At 42.5% G+C, this 26,755-nt stretch overlaps 1 protein-coding gene across 2 annotated transcripts in view; it reads right to left on the reverse strand.

The window, feature by feature from the left end:
- The window catches only part of LOC142899178 (alpha-1,6-mannosylglycoprotein 6-beta-N-acetylglucosaminyltransferase B-like), a 92,409-nt gene that overhangs the window by 39,610 nt on the left and 26,044 nt on the right, over positions 1 to 26,755 (reverse strand). For both annotated transcript variants that reach the window (XM_076042657.1, XM_076042666.1), the window contains 5 exons: positions 18,297 to 18,450; positions 11,358 to 11,467; positions 8,230 to 8,306; positions 7,474 to 7,653; positions 5,550 to 5,714 (listed from right to left, as the gene is read on the reverse strand). In XM_076042657.1, the coding sequence (XP_075898772.1) occupies positions 5,550 to 5,714; positions 7,474 to 7,653; positions 8,230 to 8,306; positions 11,358 to 11,467; positions 18,297 to 18,450 (686 nt within the window). The remainder of the gene's footprint in view (positions 1 to 5,549; positions 5,715 to 7,473; positions 7,654 to 8,229; positions 8,307 to 11,357; positions 11,468 to 18,296; positions 18,451 to 26,755) is intronic.

The raw sequence follows: 26,755 nt of genomic DNA on the forward strand, positions 1-26,755 counted from the left end.
AAAACTGGACAATCACCAGAACCTTGTTACTATTGCCCTGTTTGCACTTGGTCACTTGTAACTGTTTTGGGGGATTGGATCACGAGAACGGATCTCACAGCATCTGTTCGCACGTAGCATTAACATGCATCTCGAGCGTGCCGTTTGTGATCGCATCACACCCCCCCCCCCCTGCCGAACCTATGCAAATGCAACATGCGTCATTTCCGTTTTTAACGACTGGGGGCAGTAAAGCGCAAAACCACAGCGAGTTTTACATGACAGCGAATAAGAATCAACTTCCTGATTGCGGACTATATCAAGTCACTGGTTTTAATTCTACTGCAGCTCGTATGGATCGGAACGAGGAGTAATGACTGTTGGGACAGAGTGGTGACGACTTTATTTTCGGATCAACAGTGGCTGGCAAATTTCCGGATGCAACGTCGCACATTTAATCTCATATGTGGGAAACTGCGACCGCTGCTCCGCTGACAAAATACGCTAATCTGGAGTGAAATTTATTAGCATGCTAATAAACGAGTCTAACAAAAATTATTTGTTTTCGCTTCTTGTTTGTAACTTTATAATGATGACGCCGGGAGGTGGGGCGCCGACCAAGTACGTACACGGGAGAGGGGAGTGGAGTAGGCGGTCGTTAATGTGGACTGAAGTCGCATTCTGTTCGCACGTCCATGACGAATGCGTTTTTATGTGATGCGAATACCAAAACTACCTCCCGAGGTGGTTTTGGAATTCGGATGACAAAACGGATTTGGACTGTTTGCACTTGGTTACTTCATGTGTTTTTTGCCGATCGGAATACGAAAAACACATGAAATGACCAAGTGCAAACAGGGCCTATGCTGTGTTTCCAAAGGGACCAGTAGCTGCATTTCCATTCATGTCTAAAATTTCGACAAAGCACAATTGCAATTTGCAGGTGTTTCCATTGAATGGTGTGAAGCACATAGGCCGTAATTCTCATAAAATCTCCTCCCGCAAAAATTCTCGTAAAATCTTGTCTCGTCGTAATTTACGAGAATTATCTTTGGCTTTGTTTGTTTGCGTTTGTTTGCCATCAAGAATGGCTGTTATATTTTTCTCTTTGATCACTTGTAAAAAATATTCTGTCGCCTCCTCCTGCCAAACAAAACGCACCATTTTCACTTTCAAGCGAAAATGTCTCCTGACCCCAGGTCACGTGACTGCAACAAAAGTCTTTCCATGACACTTTTGGGATATACCACGATATGGATACGTGTGAAAAACCACCTCATGAGAGCGTCACAACATTTTAGTCATATTTGAGAGGTTTTTCGAAGTTTAGGCGTTTCCATTACGAGTTTTTATTGCGATATTTAGGTTTTGTGCAATTCTAGGGGTCGTGGAAACGTAGCTAGTATCAGTGGTGAACATAGCCCCGACTTTTACCAGGACTTTTTGTTTGCTAGTTTTCTGAAGTTTCGGCATGTTTGCCCACAGTAGAGGCAGTTGCTTCTCGCTATTTAAAACCGGAGTAGGACAATTGTGCGGAGAGGCGAGAAGAGGTTGAGATTCACAATGCACGGATGTGCACGCATGGCCAGTCTGTAAACAAGAGGACAGAAGGGGCTCGATTTTAACAGACAGAGAGCGGTGTGTGATGTGACGCTCTGCCTCAGAAGAAATAACACCGCCAGGCTTGCCAATTTCTATGACCTTATATCTGACAATGATGAAAACCGTGTATTGGCCCTTTGACAACACATCCCCAGAACCCAGCCAAAGGGGCAAAGTGTCATCCACTCAAGAGGAAGTCTCTAGCCAAAGCAGATCCTTGCAAACTCCTCTGCCATGGTTAAAAGCCTCCCGCAGGAATATAATCCCACAAAAGAGAACAGAGTTTACTTTGTACCGTGGACTTATGGTATTCCCAGATGGCGTGCCACCCCCCCGTGTTTGTGTTTGCGTCGATGGATGTTGAACTTTATTTGTTTGCGTGCGTGCAATTCGCACCGGCATAGAACCCGTGTTTGGTGCGTGTTCAGCTCAGAAGCGCTGCGCTCTGTTCGAGACGAGCTCTGTGAGCGTCTCGCAACAATCCAAAGCCGCTCTGCGTTAGCGTCCCAAGGGGTTCAAAGTCAAAGCCACTCACAAATCCTCTGAGACAAAGAGAATCGCGATAACGCTGCACTCACCACAGAATCTCTTCCCCACACGGCGCCCCGTCGCAGTGCGAGCGCTTCCCTATCGAATCGAGCTCCATCCCCAAAATGTCCCCCTTTTGAAAGGGTCTTTTGGTGATTATATAACTTGGCAAAGCGCTGTGAAATCTAAACCAATTGTCTTTCATATGTTAATCTTTCTTTCATAGACTTGGAGGAAGTTGAACTCAGAAGGTTCTAAAACTCAATCCCAAGTATAATTTCAACCATCGCTAACTGGCCGAGGGAGGAGGAATACTAATGCCGTCCCTCCCTCTCAGCAGCTGTTTGTGGGAGCCCTAGGATGCTCGTGCACATTTCAGCTCGCGACCCTGTCTACTCCAGCGCCGCGGCACTTTGTGAAGGTCGCAGCTGTCTTCTGGTCGGCCGCAGGTGGCTAGCACAGGCTGCCGCTTCCAGCTGTCCCCGTCACCTTTGCCTTCTCCTTCATCCTCCTTTTTGTCCTCCTTTCCTTCCACAATTTTCCTCCAATCTCCCTTTCCCCAGTTTTATTTTTTGACTGCTTCGCCTGGAGTTTGTCAGTCAGCAGTCTATTAACTCTCAAGACAAGCACAGAAGTGGAGAGGAGAAATTGACATCTTGGCAAATGGTAACAGGCGGCGAAAATGTGTGTGTTTAACAGTTAGTGAAGGAGAGAGCATGCACATCCGAAATCATATGGGCAGGCGCTAAGCGGGAAGTGGAGGAAACTTGCGAGAGAAGTAAAGCAGCTCGCGCAAAGACCTTCAAGCTGAGGAGTAAGAAACTCCACCGCTTTATCATAATAAAAACCACATTAAACTGGAACCCTACTACTGTGAGCACGCTGTATAATCTCCTCTAAATATTTAACAGTCAGTTACAAACTTGAAGGGGAGTCACAGCGGTTTATTGTACATGCTAGACCTGGAACATAATGTACAGGTTCAATAGGTTAAACTAGTTATTACAATAAGTTGAGGAAAAAAGGGGGATAATTCATTCAAATATCTGCCGTTTTGAACATAAAACTGCTTTAAATTCAACAAACAGCAACATTCAGGGAGCTCACAGTCAAATACATCAAATGAGGAGCTTCTGGAGAATCTCAGGAGGCCTCTCACACTGCTGCTCACCTCTACAGTCTGCACAAAGACTCTTCTATACATTTACCTCTTACATGTTGAACTGAACGTCCATGCTGGGACCTCAAGGTTTGATGCAAACACGAGAACAACGCTTCAAGTTTCCAGATTGACTTTCAACAAACGTGTGCGCACCTTTTCCTTCACTCCGCTCCCTGGCGCCAACAGCTTAGCTGCTCATCTCGCTTTTATCTCTCATTTCCTCACATTTCTTTCTCCCCCGGAACTCGCCTCTTTGCTCTGCTAATTTATTCTATTTTTCCGGGTAAACATCCACTCAGCTCGCGATCAAAGGGAGAGTCCAACAGAAAAGCAGAACTAAATCAACAGAGGCCAAATTGGAGCGGTATGGATTGCGCACCAGAGAAGAATGCTAAATTGCTCGAAAAACAGCTGAGCTTGTCGAAGAGAAAAGTTTAGAGACGGCAAGGTCGTTTCCCATTGACGCTATTCTGCCTTCCTGCATATTCCACATATTGTATTCATAAGGTTCAGCAGCCTACTTGGTGTGTAAGAGGAGAGGTGAGAGTGGAGTCAAAACACAGAGCTTGCGCAGGAAAACACCTGTACATAACTGAATAAACCCAATTTCTACATGAATGAAGGTGTTATGATTGAGCTTCTTCTGACGCTCGGCTGCGCCAGAGCATCTGAGCGTTCGCCACCATCGGATTCTTTGTGGTGCGCCACCGACTGCTCGGGATCCTCAAAGCCACAGCGGGCGGGTAACAAATCCCCTCGGCGCACTACAAGGAAGGGCGCCATCAATCTCCGTGACAGAGGACTATTTCCACCCTTGTTAACTTATTTTAGAGAGGAAGACGGGGGCAGAGAGGAGCGTTTTATGGAAAAAGCGGCTGACTGTGTGCTCAATCTGCCCGCTCATGTTAACTCACTCGTTCTTCAACCTCCCACCTGGCAGAAAGAGATCCAATCAAGAAACAAGATTTAACTGCAATATTTCTGAATGGGCCAGGCAAGATGGAGACTAGTATGAAAGAAGACGATATGGACTTTCCGGAATACCCAGCTCTGTGTTTTTTATGCACCTTTGTCCCCCCCCCCCACTCGTTCCCTAATCTGTATTCTGCAACTTCACTATTATTATACTTCACTACTATTCATCCCACTTGTGTCCGTCATCTCCCCCCCTGCACACACATATAAGAGTCCTGCCTTCTCTCTACCACACAATAAGCTCATGCCACACACATGGCAAGACATCGTCAACCATTTCTTTGACACATTTCTTTGGGATGTCCCCCATTTAAGGTGTGCAGCAGCCTCAAACAGAATTATTGCGCGGGAAGATGAAGGCAGTTTAACCGATGACAGAGAAGCCGGGCAGAGAACGGCACTGACTGACAACCTATCATTACCACCTCTCTCATTTTTCTCTCACCATTTTTCGGGATGAGAACCCTTGAGGGCCATCTGGTAATAACCAGCTTTTTGGAATTGAAGCACTTTCACCCAAACTTGCGTTGCCCATTTTGCTGTCAGATTATTTGAGCCTTCTAGAACTCATTAAATTGTATGACTCACTACTACAAAAGGATTTTTTTTTTTATGTTGAAGTCAACTTTTCTTTCCTGTGCACTTGTGTTTAAAATAAACGTTTCTTTCTTGTTTAACCGCTGCCACAGGTCAGTCCTGCCGGCAGCATCAGGCTGAAGAACTGCACTCAGTAAAAGATTTCTCCACCACTACATTGAATAAAGGTGTAATAAAACACTGATTTATATTCAATGTTATGCAAATACATTTTAAATACTTCAGCTCTGCATATTGACACAAACTCAATAATTATATTTTTCCTAAAATATTTTATCTTTCAATTCATATCATTTTTTTCTTCTTCTCTTTGCACGGTATATGCTGCTGTAATTTACAACTCAATGTGGGATTAAGGTATTATATATATATATATATATATGAAGGTATTCTATTCTATTGTATTCTATTCTATTTGATGCTGCAAAGTGCTGCTAATCTCTCTACTGAAATTTACGAACTTGTATCGACTCTGTATTGAGAAGGGAAAGGTGGTTCTGAACCAACGTGAAAGAAGAAGATTTGCATTGACCAGTGAGGCACTGGCCGCTGACCAGGTCAGTGAACAACAAGCAAGAGGACAACACACACGCGCACACACACTCACTCAAAGACTAAACAATGTCACTTTCAACTCTCCAATGCCACTATTTTCACACAAACAAACTTCAATATGCCTCCTCGCTATTCATGCCCTGTTTCTCACCTTCTTTTGATCCCTCCATCGTTGACCCAACTTAGCATCCAGGCGGTTAGCAGCCGTCGCCCACTGCTGCGCGAGCCGGCGGATACGGCGCTTCATGAAACTGAGGGACTCTTTCCCTGCTCCAATGTGATCCAAAAGTACAGACAGATCCGTGCGAAAAGCAGCCTGCAGTGCAAAGCAAATTGAAAGTAAAAGTAATGGATTAACAAGAGGGGAAAACTGTAAGTAATGGAGAACAACATTAGACCATGAATTCCTAGTTTTTTTGTTTTTTCTTCCACGGGTTAAATTCTGTTGTTCTGTACAATCCAAAATCAACCTTTTTGCATCCTGATATTAATTGAAAGTAATTACGGTAACTTAGTAAAAATTTCTAAACCATGGCAAAAAACACATTAACCTTATATGATGCAATATGTTTTTAATATCTTCACAATATCCCAAATTCCCAAATTGGGAAACTACATAAACTACATATATAACCACAAAGAATAATAATATGGACATATACTGTATGTTAAGAAAAGATTATACAAAAAAAACTTTATTCACTTTGTTTATGGTATGTCAACAAGAGTAAGCGTCTCGAGGTCTGACTGACAGTTTCCGACTTCCAATTAGTGAGAAGATAACTACAGTGCGGACAGGTCAATGATGTCTTAATTAGCAGAAATGAGGAGAGTCAGCAGGATGAAGGTTGGCTGGACCAGACTGCTCACACTTCCACAGCAGAACAGCCTCCATCGTCACAGACAGGTTAATGAATAATGTCAATAACTTCCATTGTGTAATTCATTTTTTGTCTTTGCTGCTGAAAAAATCTGGAACTAAAAATGCTGTTAGTCTGTAATTACGAACAATGAAAGCCTGATAGAGGAGTGCTGATGTGTATTTGTCTCATAATAGCTGTGATTATAGTGCAACAACGTCCTTAAACTCTACTTTCTGTCTCATCACTGTCCCTCAAACAAAGTGAGAGCTGAATTGAATGGTTATAATGCCAAGTGAACGCTGACAGCACGGAGAGAGAACATAAAAGGTTTAAAGAAAGAGAAATAATGTAGATATTATTATCATGTATTCGGAAAGGCAATGTTTTCTCCTTTGAATTCCACACAAACAGGTCTTTTTATTAAGCATGCTGTTGGAAGTTAATACAGCTCACACTGAGGTGCACATTCTGTGTTGACTATATGACACTAGAATCATAGACACGTCAACAGGAAGAAGTCACTTCTTATCAAAACTAGTGCATACTAACATCCTCAAACCTTACAATAATTAATGTAATTTCAATATTCTCATTTCTTTAGGAAATTAAGGTTCTCATCACTTCTGATGACAGAAAAGGATGCCAGTTTTATTTTCATTTTTTAAAATCTGCCTTTAAACTTTACAAAGTCCGGTGTAACTAAACAGGTGAAGATTAAGGAGGAGCAGAAGCCGCGACTCTCACTGGTGGCAGCGTTCTCTATTGCACCGTGCAAAGCTTATTACGGAAACACAACCTTTAGAGACCTTAAACTGCTTCTGCACACTGTGATGGTTGAAATCCCTCTGTCGTTGTTTGTATTTTCACACTGAGCTATGTTGACAGTACTCCCACACACTGCATCTGCTCTTTCTCAGCAACGATGCACCGAGGGGCTTTATCTTTTTTCTTTTTTTTGTCCCTTTGGCTTTAGACTTAAGACTGAGTCATTCATCATTTAAAAATAATTTCTGATCTTGGAATGTTGCAGAATGCAAAAAGCAACCAGGGGAAAATGATGAGTGATCCCTCATCAACACAAAGTGGGCATAAAAACTGATACAAGGCAGCCAGTGAAGCTATCACAGAAAAAGCTAGTGCGTCTAACTACCCCAATGTATGCTGAGATGCAAAGCTGTTTTAACAAAGCCTCTGCTGTTAATTTGCCTTCACCTGTCTCTTCGAGGTCTTTGCTGGTTGAAAGTGTTGTGTTGGTGGGCTGCTGTGATTCCTCCAGGCCAGCGGGGGGCAGAACCACTCCACCTCACTCAGGTAGATGAGAAAGGAGCAGTCAGAGCCATCCACACCGTAGAAGGCATAGCAAGGGTCCGATGTCCAGCGTGCCCGCATCCACTGGCGTACACACAGGGAAGGAACACACACTCAGAGCCCTTTGAGGTCAACGTGATCTTTTCAAGTCAGTGAAGACAAAATCAGTGGGAGATTGTCGGAGCATTTCAGAAAAACACAAAATTCACATCGAAATAGCTTACATTTACTGGTTTTGTTTAGCTCTGCTTGTTTCGGTAACATAACGCTGTCCTGTGGCATGACTGCACTTTACTTTGAGAGCAAACCACTTCATGGAAACGTGGATCTAGTATTTTTATTTCTCTACATTTTCAGAATTGATTTTAACATTTCACTTTGAATTCACTCTGCACTCAATTCATGGTAACGCACAAACTGAAACATAAAGGATATTTATTGTTATTTTCACTGGTCCTTATTTTGCGAGACAGATGGTGGAATGGCAACTAATTTCCATATGCGGAATCGTTTATTCAAATTTCAGCCTCGTTCCATAAAACCAGTTTGCGCCACCCAAACAGAGTCGCCACAAATTATGTCTGGGGGAGGGGGGGGGGAAGCCTTGCAACATCTGCAGTACCGTCGTGAAATATGAAAATAACAAGTTGAGACACTCACGTCGACTTTCCCAGGACACTCTGGAAAGCGAGGGTCCCTGGGCACTTCACACTGGTTTGACGTCCCGTCTCTGACAGCTGAGGAAACATCGAGTAACAATTCAACATCCCTCCAGCATGAAAAGGTAAATGTTCTTCTTGAGGTTTTTCTTGCGAAAGGACAAACCAGAACATCTCCTCATATTGAAACAAACATTTAGAGGTCCAGGGTGTAAAATTTCTGTCCTACGGGCCTCCTTAAATACTGGGCGTTCTTAAGAAATGGTGGTGCGAGATTTTCCACACTGGACCTTTCAAAATAAGGTGAGATAGAAAATACTGATTCACAATGATTAGGATGTACACATTTTTTTCCCCCTTTGACAATCTAATTGGGTCGGGCGTTAATGTGAACATTTGCTGAAGTCTTTCGGGACGACCGATAGTCATCCAGTGTAATAGCATCACATCAGCTCATTAAGCAACATATGGTTCGTGTCAAAGCCTCCCAGAGATTAAGTTTATTATTTCAATCCGGTCATTTCGCAAAAGTGAAACGTTTCTGACCCGCCGCCGGCTCACTCCTGACACCCTCAGGTTCGGATGTGACGTGACTTGCGCTTCCACCCCTGGAGAGGCGTCACAATAATCTGTTGTGCTGCAGCGCGCACTATTCACAGCGCCCCCTGTGACGGAGCGGCACAGCTCGTCTCCCGCCGCTGCCAGCCGCGCACAGTTCACTAGTGGCTACACACACGTCTGCCGCTCACTTTGGCTGCACACACTGCATTAATTGCTCCAGTGACTGAGTTAACTGCCGCCTCTCTGCTGCTGATGCGGGGAAAATAGGAGAGAGAGGGAGGGAGATGCAGAGACGGAGGAGAAAAGGGCAATGGACGCACACACACACACACACACACACACACACACACACACACACACACACACACACACACTCCCGCCTTCTCTCCCTGGACCAACAAATTTGCCTTCGCTCTCGGTTGCGTCTGTTTCCATTTGCCTAATGAAAAGGAGACATTTCTCTACAAGTCTCCCCCAGGGCTGTTCTCCATCAACCGGGCTCACACACACTGAGACACGCGGCGCTTACAAATACGATGGCTGGGCACACTCACCACAACCACGGTTTCAAGACGTAGTTCGCATCTAATTTCTAATGCAAATAAATGAAATAAAATGTTTTATTGCTTTGTTTTTTTCTTTTTTGGGTGGGGTGGGAGGGGGGGGGGGGCGCACTCTGCTCACGTCCTCTTTCTTCTCTCACTCTATGCTGCTTGTTCCTCCTCACACACGTGCCAAAGCGCGAGATAAATAACGTACCACACAAAAACAGGCAACTGTAAAGTCTGCCGGCAGGGTTTCAATTTATGTGTGATTAGAGAACGCCGCAGTGTTTTCATTACGCCAATGTCCCCGCAGATGCAGCGAGGAAAACCAAAGGAGTTATTATGCTCATTTATTCTCTTGTTAAGACTCGGGCAATTAACTTCAAGAGAAGGGATTTTTTTTTTTTTTTTTTGGGGGGGGGGGGGGGATGTTTGTTTGGTAAAAAAATAAAAAATAATAATCCCAAAATACATCTTGTATTTAGAACTTTCACAAGCTTTATCTTGGTTTTGTTTAAAAATGTGAATTGGGTGAAAGCAACAGAAATCATTTCGGGTCGGTCGGGTAAAACATGTAAAACAGGGATTTTCTGGGTAACCTGATGGCTCACAGCAATTTCTTGCTTTCATTTTGTGTCTACTGTGAAAAAGTTTCCGTTGCTGAGAAGTGGACTTTTCAAGTCAAAAACATTCTTCTTCTCAGCATTTCTATCTCCAACACCAGCAGGTCAGCTGAAGTCCTTCCGACAGTCAATGCAGTTTCTATTGTCTTCATTTTACATAACGACTAGGCAGTGGTCATGAAAAACATGATGACTTTTGGCACGTTTTGTAAATATTTTTGATAAACAACATATGGCAATTTTGAACATTCCTGACGGACCAAAGTTCAAACCTTCATTGACGAGATGCATTGATGTTTTCACTATGGAATCATCTTTTCCTTGCTTCTGCACCATTGTTAATAACACAAGTAACTTGCATCGTTCAGCACAATGAAGAGCTCTGCCCAAACATTTAGCAGGCAGTATTTGATGGAAGTGCCTGGCTCTGCTCTGGGTGTCGGTACAGTTTTCATACAAAATCGCTCGTTCTTTCTTTCCAACCATCATCTGTGCACATCCACCATCTGTCATGAGTGATTTGTGATTCTGATAACATCTTTGTGCTTCCCTGTCTTCCTCCGTATGTGTGAACGCAGATGTTTTCGTATTCTCATCCGTTCAAAACTAACAGCTGCAGCTGAAGTTTCAGTACAACACGAGCTGTCAGACCAACAGACAGTGTAACCGGGACAGTTTAACACAACATATTTCTCTTTTGAAATGGCAAGAGTGACATTTCAGAATGGCTCTTTTCTCTTTATGTAATTGAAACATGCCTGGTGTCCATCACTGTACTGTATGTGTATCATTGTAATATGGCATCTAGCAATCTGTTGTGCAAAGGAAAAATAGCATCATATCTGAAGTCCAATTTACATTTGTAAGTTTCAAATACTGCTTATAATATTACAGCATTATTTAAAAAAATAATAATAATAACATAAGATAAAAGCAAAATTAACAGAAGCGATCAATTTAGAAAAACAAGCTATGGCATGGTGCATTAACTTCCGCAAATGAAGCCTTCTTTGAGTAACCTTTCATTAAAAAAAAGTAAATTCACACAATTCAGTCAAAAGACTCTTTCACGATAAACTCGTCTGCAGGTGATAAATTCATGCAAAACACTGGCCCCACATGGTGCCCTACAGTCCCTCTTCCATGTTCCATATGGCGGAAAACAGCAGCAGTAGATAACCAAACCCTTATTTGATCAAGAGGTTGGTCTCCACCACTTTTGCACCTGTTTTCGTTTGCGTGTGCAATCTTAGAAGATCACTCACCACGTGTAACCTTGTAGTGCACAATCTGTTTGCATGCGCGATCGATTTAGCACAGGCTGGGTTCCTAGTAAATCAGGCCTTTACAGCAAGATGAGGAATTTTAGAGCAGTGGTGATGGTGATGACTGGGTTTTACCTCTTCCTTGCACCATACTGCTCTGCAGTATCTGCTCCACTCTGATGGCCATGTTGGAGACATTCTGTGCAATAGCTTGGATTCTTTCCACCAGGCCAGCTGGTTGAAACCTGCAAAAACAGCAACAGACAAAAAAAAAAAAAAAAAAACTTTGTAAAGAACAAACAATGGGTGAAAAGTTCCATTCAGTTTGACACGTGTTTCCATGAAACAACCAAAAACTTCAGATTTTGTGTTAATTGATGAGGATATGTGAAGCATAGTTACATCACAGGATGGCAAAAAAAACAGCAGAAGAATGGAGAGAGGGTTCACACGGGCCAAAATTTAAAACTTGGACAAAGTCGCAGGCCAGCGTTGATATTTATTGAAAAAAATCTTCCTTCAAATTGTCAAACCGTGCTGAGGTTTGTCTTGTCTTGGGTCATTTCATGCTTTATTTAGTAAAGAAACTCACTCTTCTATCGTTTCAGAGCACTTGTGTCACCTGTGCGTCTGCCCTGATCACTGATTATCTTCACCTGTTCCCCAGTACCCTCCCTCTTCTGAGAACCTGGATAGGATTTTAGAGGACATTTTGATTGCCTTTTTGATTTGTCACTCTGTTTAGAGGCCATTGGTGAATCAATAAAGTCTGCTCTCTCAAAGATCTCTGCGTCTGAGTCCTGCCTTGAGTCCCTGCCTGATAAAAAAATTGTCTTTTCTTTTGGACTATTAGCCAATTTTGAACAACGCTGACCCAGGATAATGGCACAATGTTCCACGGTCTGATCCTGCCAAAGTGGCTTCACATATGACAGAGGCCATGGTTTTTTTTTTTGCAGTTGTGGACATAAAATGTCTTGTACATAAAAGCGTTTCCCACATCAAGTCGATCCTCTTATCAAACACAAGCAACTTTGTAGTAGGGTCTAACTTTGATCACTGTTTCCTCTCTCATGGTAGTGCCCTGCCCTCCGCTCTTCCTCTCAGGCATCACATCCTTCCTCCCGCAGTGTCGTGTGAAGCTGTTTCGCCTTTTTATCCTCATCATTAGTTCCTTGATCTTCACTTTCCCCCTCCATACTTACTCACAGTCACCACTATGGCTGTTCCTTCTGTCCACCTCCCCCCGGCTCACATCTTAACAGACGTATTACTGTTCGCGGGAGATGCAAATTGTTAGACACTTGGTTGGAGCGTGAAATAGAGAAAAACCTATGTTGTTAAGAGCCAGAGATTTTCCGTTCACACTGCAACACTGGCGCGAGTGTGACTGTGCAGTGTGTGCCCTTGCGCGTTTGTGTATGTGTGCGTGTGTGTTGTTAGTTCTACATCTTTGCAAAGCATCTGACTGTCTGATTGCAGGCCCTGCAAAACCAAGCAAGCGCATCCACACATGTCAATGGTACCGAGGTCACTGTATCCATTTAATGACTCGGTTTTCGGGGTGCAGGCTGTGTGTGTGTGTGTGTGTGTGTGTGTGTGTGTGTGTGTGTGTGTGTGTGTCTGTGTTAGTACAGGGTATTTTGAGGTTTTGCTTAACAACCCAAATGCAAAAAGCAGCTGAGTGAAAACGAAGTGCTAATAAAGAAAGCAGCCAGAAAGTCACACCTTGGAAGTGTAGCTTCCAAGCCTCACTCGATTTATTCATAATATTGGCATTTTAAAGCTTTCCCCCATTAAACTGAGCTTGAACTGTGTATTGAAGTTGAAAGTGAAGTTTTTTTTTTTAAATTATTATTATTTGTGTTTAGGCTGTTGCATTGCAGTGCAGCCGCATATATACTGTTTTGTTTCCTGTCCATGAAGAAAGAAACAAAGAACAAAATGTTATGTTTCTGATCTATTGAGTATATATCATTTAAATATATGTCAGCACTAAAGCCATTTTTCCATACCAAAACTTGTTTAGTTAGTGATTTAGTAACCATTTCCTTTTTTTGCTTTCTAAAAAGCAGCATTAATCCACAATGTCACAGGCAAAAATGTGGAAGCATCTGAAAACAGTAGCATTCTTTTAGATGTCACCCTTTGATCCGTATAATCCATGCAAATAAAGATTAAACTGGGTTTTAATCATTACATTAGTGTTGTTCTACAATGATAACTAAATGGCTATAAAATGAAAACGAAACCTTATTGCAATTACATGGCGCATTGCACAGAGATCCCAGACATGGAGGATTACTGCTGCCACAGAAGCTACCCTGTAAAACTTGAACTGTATCATTTCAACCCAAGGACAGTGTTGTAGCGTGACTGGCTGAGTAACCTCTGTTACAGTAAAACTCTCTCTGGGGGGAAGGGGGGTCTTGGCTGTGACTCTGTATGACTTGACCTGCTAATCTCATCGCAAATATTTCGCTACAATGGGGACTGGTCCCAGGAGATGATGGCCCATAAAGCCGGAAAGCATGAGGTTTATTGAAAAAGAGATTGGGGAAGGGCGGAGGAGAAAGTATTGAACAATGAAATCCAAAGAGGATGAGAGGGCAGACAGAGGCGCATGTGTTGGCAGAGACGAAAGGGAACTGTGAGAACGGCAGCAAAGCAGATCAACTATCCTCAGCAGACAGACACAGAGAGGCAGAGGGGCCAGTGTGTCAGAGGAAGAAATGATAAAATTATTATCTCCTCTACGACTTCCCATGGGAAGTCAACAGGACGGCTCAACTGCAACATCAGACGCTGCTGTGATGAAAAAAGAATAAAGATATATGTATATTTGATGATCTGCTGCTGTGTGTGCTTACAACGAAACGTCCTTCTTTTTGATGAATGGAAGTAGGGACTTTTGCCCAATCAAAGACACGATGCACCAATTAGGAACAAGCAAAGACAAAATGAGAGGATTGCAGCAGGGGGGAATTACAGGATTATCCGGTTTCTAGACCCGAGATGAGGAAACGCAAAGATAAAGAGCAAGCAGAGAAAAATCAATGACTTCTCATTTCTCACTTAGCTCCTCTCTGTCTAACGAGATTGTGCTCTTAGGAAGAGGGCCCAGCGACAGCAGCATTCCACCACCCAGAGGTCTAATAGATGCACGCAACAAGGAGTCAGTGGTGTGTGTCACCTTCTGGTTCCTGACAAACACAGTCTCATTCCAAACAATTAGAGAAGCTTTAGCAATATTCATGGAGTCTTGTTTATTTGGATTTGCAGGACTGTTATTGTTGAACTAGTAGATGGCCAGTACAGAGGAAAGTTATATGACAACCACAACAACAATCTGCCACTGAACAAAAGGGGAATACAGTGGTCTGTGTTCTCAGAATCATGAAGAATCTTCACTGGTGCTGTGCAACAGGGTCTATTGTCATTTTTGTCACTTTTAATCCCTTTAAAAAAGAGCTATTCTAACAGATGTAAAAGCCCCAAAGCTGCTTTGTTCACATGACAGATGTTGGGGTCAGTTATGGTGCGTTCAGTCATGGAGTCCAGCAGACGGTTGACGGCAGACAACAGCTTGATGGAAGGAAAAAAAACACCCAAGTTCTCGCACCACGCTTGTTAGATTTTCTACCAGAGCGCCAAACAAAGTAAGAAAACATCAAAAACCGACTGGGCATCTAATTCTAGGAGCCATCAATAGTTGACTTTAGAGACATTGAGAATGAGCGCAAGGCCACCTGAAAAAAACAAAAACAAACATACTTAGCTCCTTCCCCAATTATCAATAATCTTCATAATTATCAAATAACACAACACAACAGAGCTGTGTTATAGCATTGATCAACTAAGACAAATTGAAATAGTGTATTGTCTCTGCGTTCTGTGTAGAAAAAAAAAAGAAATGTCTGTCAGTGATAAAGTTTGTTATTGCAGTGCTAGTTACTGCAGATGAGTGCCTGAGGGTGGCTGAATAGGTAAAAACCAAAGTGCAGCAGTGATCCTCAGAAAACACCTGCCCGGGGGAGCCCAGCTGATCCACCTTCATCCACAATGCCCTCGGCGGTGAAAAGCAGAGCGTAAACCGTGCATCCTCTTTGCCTCCTTCATCCTCCTCTCTCATTTTCCGAGCTTCATTTCTGCTCTGGAACCCTCTCCCCCCTCCCTCCCTCGTTTTCCTCGTTATTTTCCCCTCCGCTTTCTCTTCTGGCGAGTGGCTGCTGCCCCGTGGGCGATTCGCAGTCTCAGGCCTTAGACATCAAGTTCCATTCTGCGCTACACAGGAGTGTGTCAGCACCAATGAAGCTCACGCAAAAAAATTGGGACTCCCGCCCAGTGTGTGTGTGTGTGTGCGTGCGCTTTGGTCCTTGAGTTAATGCTGTCCGAACGGCCTGGATCTAAGCGATTCTTTAAAGCTCTCTCTTCCCATTTAGTTCCCTCCTCACTAGGCAAAAAACACACTTAACCACGTCATTCATCCCACCCACCTCACTTAGACGTATACCTACGCCCATGTGCAGGCGGAAGGAGAAAGAGCGGGAAAAGTGGACAGAGACGCAGGGCATAAAGACATGGAAAAGAGAACAGAGGATGATCAAAGACTCAATCTGACGGAATAAAAATCATTGGACTAATGCAAGACTGAGGTCATCTGTGTGTGTGTGTGTGTGTGTGTGTGTGTGTGTGTGTGTGTGCGCGCGCGCGCGAGCGCATGTTAATCCTGCAGGCTGTATCCTCAGACAGTGGTCTCACCCCCAGAGAGGTTTTAACAAGAGCTGCCTCAAATGAACTAACTATTGCATTCACTGCATCGTCTGCAGTAGAGCTGCTCAATAAATGCACTATGGTTTGACTTGTGCCTTCCTGGTAACCTTTTTCCTCTTTGTAGTGATTTAGTGTTATTCCTTGGAAGAGTGATTTTGTTTGTTACTTTTGTGAATAAAGATTGATGACTTTGGAACTTTTGCATTTGGCTTCATTAAGGCTCCAGTGCTGACACAAACCCAGCTATAGACTCAATTACTTTCCTTCTTTTTGGTTAAAGCCAAACTCTAGTTTTAATTAATTAATGTGTAACCCAACCACTCCTCCTAGTTGCAGGGAATTTCAAGATTTTCTTTATAGACTTGTCAGTATTTTTCCAGATTTAAAGAACCTACTCTGCTTCATGCAGTTTGAATAAAGCTACTCACCCAACATTGATTTCAGGAGGCAGTCTTAAATACAACAATTGCTTGCATCCCACTCACCCAAATACTCTATATCTGGATATTGATCTCGGCTGTAGTAATATATGCAGTATTTATACCTTCTTATCCATTTAGGATAGTGGACGGGAGACAGAGGAACACCCGGGGTACTAATTTTCAGTGGTGACCTGAAAGAACGGTTTCCCCCACATTAAACAGCACATTACTAGACATTGATTGCAGTTAACACTGACGCCACACTGTATTAATCGCCCCATCCTTCCGCTTTAGCGCCTCCGCATACATCACAACCTGAACGCTTATCAGGGATCGTTAACAAAGATTGAAGAAGTGCAGTGATTTCTGTCAGTGTGTATTACGTCACTCCCGCCGCACTAAGTCAAGCCGTCTTGAAAATAAACGGATGTTGAATAATGAGGAAGTCACATAGACGAGACAAATTGGATGTTTTCTCACTAACTGGGTAAAGAGAGGCGCAGTTTGATAAAAGCGGCAGCAAGGTCATACAAGACTCTGCGCTGCAACAATTTTGAGGTAATGGGCAGCAATTTGGAGAAGCGATCATAAGATGGAAAAAATTGAGGGCAAAATACAATGAGGGCTGGACTAAAGAAGAGGAGTCTAAAGATGGAGAGACAAGGGTTATGTCATAAATACAAATAATGAACTCGGCTCAGAGTGGGTGAGGCCTTAACATGGCCCTGTTATGACAAACAGACAGACTCTTTCATACTTAAAACTCAAACTAGGAGTTTTTACACTGTGCAAACCTTGATTATTGTTGGAAGCAGACCATCAGATATAATGTATTCAGTCTTAAAACGGCCATAATACAGTAGGTGTGGTTATAAAGGAGGATATATTCACCAGGCGCTCTCAGCATGTATGCACAAATATAAATAAATATATAAAAATGTGACAAAAGTTGTTTCCAGTTTTACCCAAATGAATATGTTTTAAAGATGGAATCCTGGAGCAGGTATTAAAGTTGCATGATTAGAGGTGGTAGTTTTTAATCCCACAGCCAACGGTCATCCGTTGGCCTGTCAAGCTTTCAGCAGGAACTAATATGAGGAAGCACCTGGGATCTGCATATACGACAGGCAATTCAGTTGCCGGAATTCTATTTCCACAAAGTGGGGAACTGAGTGAGAGGGTTGTCAACTGTAGGAGATGAGTAAGGTTGCTTAGAAGATTGAATGAACAGGTGAATCCATCGAGGATTTATAAGAATGCCTATATTTCAGTGTCCAACAGAAGAAACAAATATTTTAAAACTGTATTTGGCCAGTCCTGCTTTTATTATGGTCAATAACAATTAAATGAATTATTTAAATGTGAAATGTGTGGGTTTTTTTTTTAAAAAAAGCAAAAAGCAAAAAAGTGGGGAGCTAAAAAGCTCTAAAAATGCCTTTTCACAGTAAACAACAAGATGAATACCAAGGTGAATACTAGATGACGTGATACTAGTACAAACTATAAACATGCTGCTTCATCTTAGAGCCACATTGGTCTCGATTCAGTGTGGACAGAAGTGCACACAGTCACACTGTCGTTTTCCCTCTATTTCAGTTGACTCCTCATTCACTCACAAATCATGTTGCGAATGCAGCTTTCACATGCATGCTGTTGACCTTTCTGTCTGCTTGAGCTGGTGTTTCATTTCAGAAATTTGAACTTGTACTTCTTGCTGAAACATTCATTTTTTTTTTCTCTGCATAATAGTGTTTGAAACTGTAGCGTAAACACTTTAGATATTTATATATTCATAGGGCATTCCAACATTTTAAGAGGATCGTCAACATAGCAATTCACAAGTTGAAATCATTAAACAAGTGGAGGAGAACTCGTGTACCTGCTGATGGCAGAGCTGAGTTCGTCCAGGCGCCGCGATGCGTCGGTGGTGGAGGTGTTGTCGAGTTTGGACAGGCTGTCCATTCTCTTTAGGATCACCTCCAGCATGTCACTGATCTTCCGCAGCACGCCACGTGACTCCACGCCTCCCATTACTGAGTGAAGGAAGAGACGTGGCAGAGGAGACAGGGGATGATGAACGAGCGGCCGGAGTGCAGAGCAGATAACAGACTTGTAGAACAGCATGCACATTCATCACGGTGCCAGCGGCCTCCACCGGCTTAGCATTCAGAAGTTGATTTTTGGCTCTGTTCCTCTTCTTTTGGACAACTGGCTCTGTGAACTTCACTCCAGAGCTGATCAAGGTACCCCCCAACCCCCATGACACCCTGTCACACAGTCAAAAAAAGTCAATTGGTTTTCCGACGCATAGAATGGTTCTTATTTATACATAACAGTATGCATGTAGCAAGGGTCTTGCTCCCAGTTAGCTGCCATCTTGCACTGCCAGTGTGGACAATCCAGCCCGTCTGACACTGCGTTTTGTATTTGGGGTGAACTCTTGCGTCCTCAAATAAACCAGCAAAGAAGAAAGTGCACGAGCTATCCAGGTTTGTGTGCAAAGGCCACCGTAGCTCACTGGCAAGCTCGATAGAGGGAGGTTGAGAAAGAGCTTCTTCAAAATCTTCAAATATTAAACACTTAACCTTTTATACATTCATAGACCTCCACCTGATTTAAGTTTATGCAACAGCTGCCATATACTTTATGCACAGCTGCAAATGTTGTTCTCCCTCCTGTGGGCTCTCAGAGCCAAAGAGCTGCTTTAACATCCATTAAGCTCACAATAATTGTTTTCATTTTACTTCTTATCTTACTCCTTATTCTTAATTCTGTCCTGTAATATAAATCTTACATTTTACTGCCTGTTCTCTATCATACAAGTCACTGGAGGACTACTTTAACCTCCGACAACTTATCTTGTGCTTGTTTCTCTCTAATCTTATTTTGAAAGGAGCCAGCAGTCTTATTTGTTCATTGTCTAATCTGTGCATCTTCAACTTAATCTGTCATCTCTCTGCGAAAAGCAGTGTGCAGCGCTCCGTGCTGTATTCCGATCTTTGGTCATAAACTGGCTTTTGTTGGGGCCAGACGTCCAGACACTCAGAAGACTAATGCCTGAATTTAAGGCTTACTTTAAATCCTTTGATTCCTTTTGAGATGAGAATTGAAAGGCGAGTTATGAAAAACCAGGGACAAATTGGAACGGGGTTCCTCTATTTCCAATCTATGTCTGCGTGGTGGCCAATATATTTGTTTGACCTAGCATGAAAGAGACGCCTCTTTTTGAACGCTGAAGCGCAGCACACCGAATTTTGATTCTGGAGAGAATAAAACATCGTGAGCCAGGGTTGAAAAGTGAGACTGAGCACAAAAACATTGCACACGCAGACGGTATCACCCGAGACGGTGAGAGAAAAATGTAGAAAATAACCTGGACGGATGAAAGGTGTTGAAGACCACAGATAATTGCATAAACAGTGCAGCGTTTCGACCATCAATGGACTGATCTCATCACAGCCCCTGAAGAGGAAGATGAATTAACGGTGAAGACGTAGATGGAAATATTTCTCGTGTGATGTTTAAGCGGCGCTCATCCATTTGAAGAGTGCTTTTAATGGTCCGTTAAAGAAGCCCACTATCTACTGCGCATACATTATGAGATAATACAACTCTGAATTATCTCTCTCACACGTGTGAAAAGAAAAGGCCCCATTGTAACAGTGAAGTCATTAAAACAAAACATAATGGTTCTCCAAAAATAAAATGAAAAAATATTCCTGAGTTTATGAATATTTATTAGAACCTATTTGACTGCTGAAAGACTGGTGAAGAAATATTGTATTGCTCTGTAAGATTCTGGGTTATCAACTTGTTCAGTATATTCTCAGTCCTTGATTCCCACTAACTTGTTTTCATGGCCTATGTTTTTTTTAATTTTTTTTTAGCCAGAGACATGCAGCCTAATTTACACACTAAGAATTGCATTGTCGCCTTTCACTTTGGGGGGCAGTGCTGATGGACAAAAAAAATATTTCTGCGCACCATGCATGGTAAATGGACTGCACCTATAAAGCACCCCAAAGTGCTTTACAATGGCCTTGTATTCACCCATTCACACACCAATGGGTGGCTGCTGCCATGCAAGGCACTGCCTAGCCCCATTGGGAGCAATTTAAGGTTAAGTGTCTTGCCCAAGGACACAACAACAGACTGGAATGGAGCAGGATTTAAACCACCAACCTTTCAGTCACTGGACAACCAACTCTACCTCCTGAGCCACAGTTGCCCCATGTGCAAGCAATAAAAAAAAAACAAATTGGACTTTGGCTAATTTTATTTTATATGAAGAAAACACCTGCAAAAAGAAATGCAAACCTAATTTAGTATCTGTCAGAATGGGAAAAGAAGGCAGAGGAGATGCTGAAGACATATGGGACACGATGGTGCAAGCACCTTTAGTCCACCATCAGAGGAGCTGGCAGGCCCCATATTGACATCACAAACACCTTGATTATACTGCCGGCTATTCTGTCAAACTCTGTCTTCTGTCTGACAGCCAATTACATCCAATGGGCTTCTGTGCCTAACTGCCTGACAGTGCAAGGTCACTGTCTGCCTTGGTGTGGTTGTAGGTATCCTAATTTCAGTGACAGCAATCCCAAGAGACAAAATAAATCAGTCCAAAAATGGCCTGTGATAGATCAGTGTCAGTGTGCTACTGAGGTTACGTTGTGATGTCTTTGTAACCGGCTGATTTATGATATAATTTATAACATTCGTGATATGGGTCAATTTGTAGGAATGGCAAAGCAAAAAACATTTAGCCAATTGTTGAAGTTAATCATGGCCCTGGCCCTCTCTGATGCAGGGGTGATTCTAGACACACAAAACATATGCAGTGGCAAAGGGCACCCACGTGACTTTTCTTTTTCTTTTTGTTTTTTGTTTTTTAATTCTCCTACGATTGTAGTTATTTTGGGAGGCAAGTAGGAAACGGGCACAGGTTGGAAAGAAGAGAAAAAATGAGAAGGAAAGAAAAAAAAAAGGATATTGAATGAGGAGCATTTGAGTAAAATTCTCCCCACCTTCAAAACAAATAAAAAGTTACGTCGCAATTCCAGAATGTGTCTAAATTTAAATCCACTTGTGGAAACTGTATGTGTCAGAGCAGTGGCATTTCTCACCATTGTGGCACCCGACACAAGACAAATACACATATACGACGCAAAACAAAACTGGTGCTTCCCAAATATGAAACAGAATGTGCTTGTGTGTCTCTAAAACAAAAACCAAATCAAACAAAAACCAAACCAATACAACTCAAAACAAACCTAAAACCAACAAAACAACCAGAACTTGCGTTGCATTGCGTCCATCGAATTTCTGAGCATTTCAATCTTCCCAGCATTTGGAATTTCCTTCAACTGAGATCAACAGGAAGCAGCAAACAGGTAAGTGGAGCAAGCTAACTGGCTAGCTCCCCCTTCCTTCTTTTCCAACTCTATTTGAATTCAATTTTTTTTGTGAAAATTGGACATAAAACTACAGCTTCACCTCCACTTGTTGTGTTTCACTTGTACAAAGTGAGCGACTGTTTATTTCTCCTGCAGTTGCAGATTTTTCCAAAGTCCAGTGTTGAAACACAGTCCTCAGGAACCTGGTTAGCAGGTCAGCAGGTTAGCTCAGTGGGTTAGACTGCTGACTCTGGCGTGGGAGAGAACTTTATCTGTTTTTTAAAGTCACAGTGAGAGAGAAGGACACGAAGATCAAACCTCCTCATCATCAGGACAGTTGGCTCAGGCTGGAGGAAGTCTGACTGAGGTGCATCAGGTTGTTGGTTCAAATCCCCACTCACATCTTGAAACCCAGCGGCTTTACTGTCACACATTTTGAGTCTTTTACTTAAAAAATAGCTGCTTAATTTATGCCTATAGTTCCTTATACCATTCATTCTGAATATGGATGCGGTACTTGCCTATAACCCAGTGAAGTATGAATGTTAGCAGTAATTCAGAGTGACATAGTAAATGGCATTTGCAAAGTCTCTGTCTCATCTTTTTCAAACAGTAATTACTGAAGCTGTGCTTCCATCAAAGGTAATTGTCCACCTGTTATATGTGAGTTCCACCACTGCAGTCTCATTCTGACATCAGTGTTTTAAAGGACAAGTGCCAATATTTCAAGAGCTTGCTTAAATGATACCATTATAGGCAAAATGACCGTCCTTGTCTTTCCACATCAGATAAATTCCCACTTAAAGCTGTGGTGTAATACACATGGGAGAGTGAAGGGCATCGTGACCAGGTACTATCGGGAAAGACTTATAGGCAGAGAGGATAAACATCACCACCAGGGATTACTAAAGGGATAGTGGCAGGTTGACTTGCTCTGGTTCAAAAGGCAGAGAGTCAGAAAATTACATTTCTGTTTCTGACTTTGGAATTATGGACGAAAACAGGACCATGAAAAGAGATAAAACAGATATACAGACTAGGACTGTGTATCATACTGTATATCAGGTGATATTAGAGCTCTAGAGATTAATGTTAGGTCCCATAAATGTGGAATGGACTTTATGAATCATGTCAAATCAAGTTGAAGTTTAATGGAGTCCAAAATGACAAAAAAATGCCTCAGTGAAGAGTACACAAATTACAAATAACAATAACGAAGAGAAAAATAAATTAAAACAAGCGTAATAATAAGCATAATAATCTAATTCGGCAAATAAATTGGAGGAATTTTGGCAATATTCCGAAGGTATATACTGATATTTGCTTTTCCATTCAACTTTGGGAAAGTTAATGACATGAACCTGGTCCACACACATTTGATGAACTAAAAAAAAAAAAAAAAAACAAGACCTGAAAACAGACATTAAGGGGGTTTAAGAATTTAACCTCGAGCTGGTGAAACCTAAATTAAACAGATGAAGCACCACATTCAAGGTTTAACCTCAGTGTCCTAAATAGTGGCATGCTTTCTATGCTCTGAACCCTTTTTGAAAGTTCTGCTTTGAACCTCTGGACAACCTTGAAAATTAAATTTTTGTCAACACACATGGAAACATGTATTTGGCAATGAAACCAGAACATGATCAGCATTCTATTCATGGCAAACAAGTTATCTATTTTTTTCCTTGCAGAATGACACAAGGATGACTTCATCTTAACAAAGTCCTTCCTCAAAGGAAAGTTATATTGGAGTCAGACAAACAAGTAGTCATCAGTGCCTGAGGGCTTATGTACTAAATATATGCACATTAGATAACGTGAAGACAGTCAGGAGCAAAAATACAACAAGTGCAAATTGACAAGTAAATTACATGGCAGTGTAAAGCCTCTGTTCCACTAAAATTAGCGGGATGTCACCATGTTTTTGGACGCGGGACGTCGCGGAAGCGATCGGCATTGAGTTCCGTCTCCACGCACCAAACGCAGCGGGGTGTCCCCCCCGCCGGCAAGCTGCACCCCCTCCCCCTGCATCGCAAGCCGATCGGTGCGGAGCCGATTGGAGCCGATTGGAGCCGATTTTGACCCGGGTCGCTTGTCGGGTTGTTTTGTCGCGCAACAGCGCGGCTCGGTGAGCAGATTCCACCGCCACCAAATGCCGATTATTTGCAAAAAACACCACATTTTTTTGGCCAATGGAATTGGGGCTTAAGTCTTTAATTTTGAGTCTTTTAGGACAAGCACATTTACGGCATTTGCTAAATGAATTGTTACCCATGTGTCATGGGTAATTGAACGACATACTTCATTTTTTCTTTGGGAAAAACAGCTTGAGCATTAGATGTGACTCAAAGAATGGAGAGAACAGAGTAGGCCTGTGTAATGCTGTAGCAATTACTGTCTTAGTGCTTGCGTGTTTACGAGATAATTTAAAATGATGTATTCAAATGGGAGTAAAGGCAGCCTGCGCACAGCTCCACACCACTGACGCTATTTCATGGCATCTTCTTTAGATTTCCCCCAACTGTCACACGGCAAATTATATCAGCACACATACAAGGCAGCGTCCTACTTTAGCCACGTTATTGCGCAGAATATTTAGCGTTGCGTAGCAGCGTATTCATGTTTCTCCTGAGGACTAAAATGTGCGAAGCGTGAACAGAATCCTTGTTAGTGTCACTAAGTGGACGACGGGAAAGCAAAAGGGAGACATTTTTGTGCAAATCTGTTTTGCCCGTGCACAAATGTGTGTGTTTGTGTGAGAAAGGCTACAGAGAAGTCTGGCAGTTTTTCCCAAAACTTTGAAATTAGTGAACAGAAACCTCAGCAGGAATTCAAACTGGATGCAACCTACTGACCGGCCACTCTATTAGGTACAGCGTTAAACAGTTGTCATCTGGTCACACTTTGTTTTATGCAGCATTCCAAACACTTTCACAAGGCATTGTAATTGACTCTTGTAATGCATGATGCTTCATTCATAATCACATATAAGAACTTATGACAAGGTTCATGAAGGAGAATACATAATGGATATAACGCATGATTTCCTAATCTCCACTCGGCTAAACTGAGGAATCAGAAGTTTTGGGTTTGATATTATAATACTAGTAAAATAAATGCATGTATTCTGTATTGCTGTGAGGGTATAGACATTATGAATGGTGAGCTGAGAACACCTCATATCCACCATTCATAGTGAACATTGTTACCAATTGGCATGTGCAATTATACTATATACATTTATAATATGTTTCATACAACATACATCGATGCATTATAAGGCCTTAGGAAGGCACTCATCATGCATTACAACAACAGAGCATCGTTGCTTCTTAGCTCAAAAAGCTACCAATCAACTGGCAGCAACTCGATGAGTTAAGGCATGTCGACGTGGTGAAGACGACTTGTTAAGTTCAAAGCGATGATCAGAATGGGGAAGAAAGGGGATTCAAGTCACTTTGAACATGGCATGGTGGGTTGCCATATGGTCGGTCTGAGTCATGATCCACTCGGATTTCCATCCATCAGAAGGCAGAACACAGGCATCTCACACCTGTGACTCATATTTATTATGTGACCTCAAGCGAGCACACAAAGTTTGTTGAGAGAAGTTGTTTCGAATTGTTTCACTAAAATTTCCATCCTCAAATGTTCTACTCAATGTGAGAGTGAGTAGAGCCCAAAACGCTGACATCGTTGATACATCATTGATACTGAAATGTTGCCTGATTGTTATGTATGAAATAAAAACCCAGTGCTTCCATGGTAACCATGAGTGTTGTTTACCATCAGTCAACGTGGCTCCAGAGGCGGATAATCAGCGCAGACTCCGCTGTATATCCATAATTTATACTCTGGAAACCTCTCCATTCCATTCCCTCATGCTCTCATGCTTCATTTTACCTCATTCCTCAAACTCCCCCGTTGGCCATATACCTTTCCCCTCGGTCTGCCGTAAAGAAAACAAATTTCCCCCAGTCAAACCTCTCGCTCATCGCTCAGAGGCTGGAGAGACAGTCGAGACAGCGGTGCCAATCTCCAGCAGATCTCCTCTCCTCATTTCCACTCCCACATTCCATTACTCCAATTTACGTGCAGTTTAATTATAACGGTGCCGAGGCCCTGTTCATTAGCTAAAGAACGTGAAGACTGAGCGTAGTCAAGAGAGGAGAGGAGTGGGAAGGTTTTTTTAAGCTTTCAGTGTAGGACTGAAAATGTGCGGGGGACGGTTGGGGAGGGGGGGGGGGTTCGAGGGGGGTCCTTGGCAAATGAAAATGCTGCAAATGAAGCGTGACGGACGTGAAATATGATGCTGGCAATAAAGTAAACAGCGAGCGCTGATGATCTGGGAAATAATTTATTAAGATGTAAAAGCACACTGAGCGGAGAATCAAAGAGCTGTTTTGTTTGCCGCACGACAGCGAAGCAAAATGAAAAGGAAGCAGATTGTGACGAGACAGAGAGCCGCCGCTCAGCCTTCGCCCCTCTGGATTCAGAGTATAAAATATTTATTCTTCATCTGGTTTGACATTTTCTCGCCATTCATCTGCCAGTGCCATGGCAAATTGGATCTTCTGAAGGCAGATGAGATAGATGGGGAGGATATCAGCGCAAACGAAGGGACAAAGGCAGCCACAATGCCTATAATTGCTGAAACTCTCCATCACGTCTCTTTTAAGGACTTTTCTGCCTCAGGGTAATTGAGGAGTGGAAGAAGAAAAAAGAACAACAGGGCACACAGTTCATGCCTTTGTGTCACCATCATAAACCTTCATTCAGTTCAACACACGAGTCCTCGTTTTACAAATTGTATCCTAAGCATTATGAATGCGCTTTTGTATCTGGGGTAGTTATGACGTTTGAAGATGTAACATCCAATTGTCTTCTGTCTACCAAGACTCTCGACCTTCTTTTCTCTGTGTGTCCCTGAGTTTTGTTTCTT

Source organism: Nelusetta ayraudi, unplaced genomic scaffold, assembly GCF_046127955.1.
Source record: "Nelusetta ayraudi isolate G7.1 ecotype Tasmania unplaced genomic scaffold, CSIRO-AGI_Nayr_v1 ptg000004l, whole genome shotgun sequence".
NCBI lineage: Eukaryota > Metazoa > Chordata > Actinopteri > Tetraodontiformes > Monacanthidae > Nelusetta > Nelusetta ayraudi.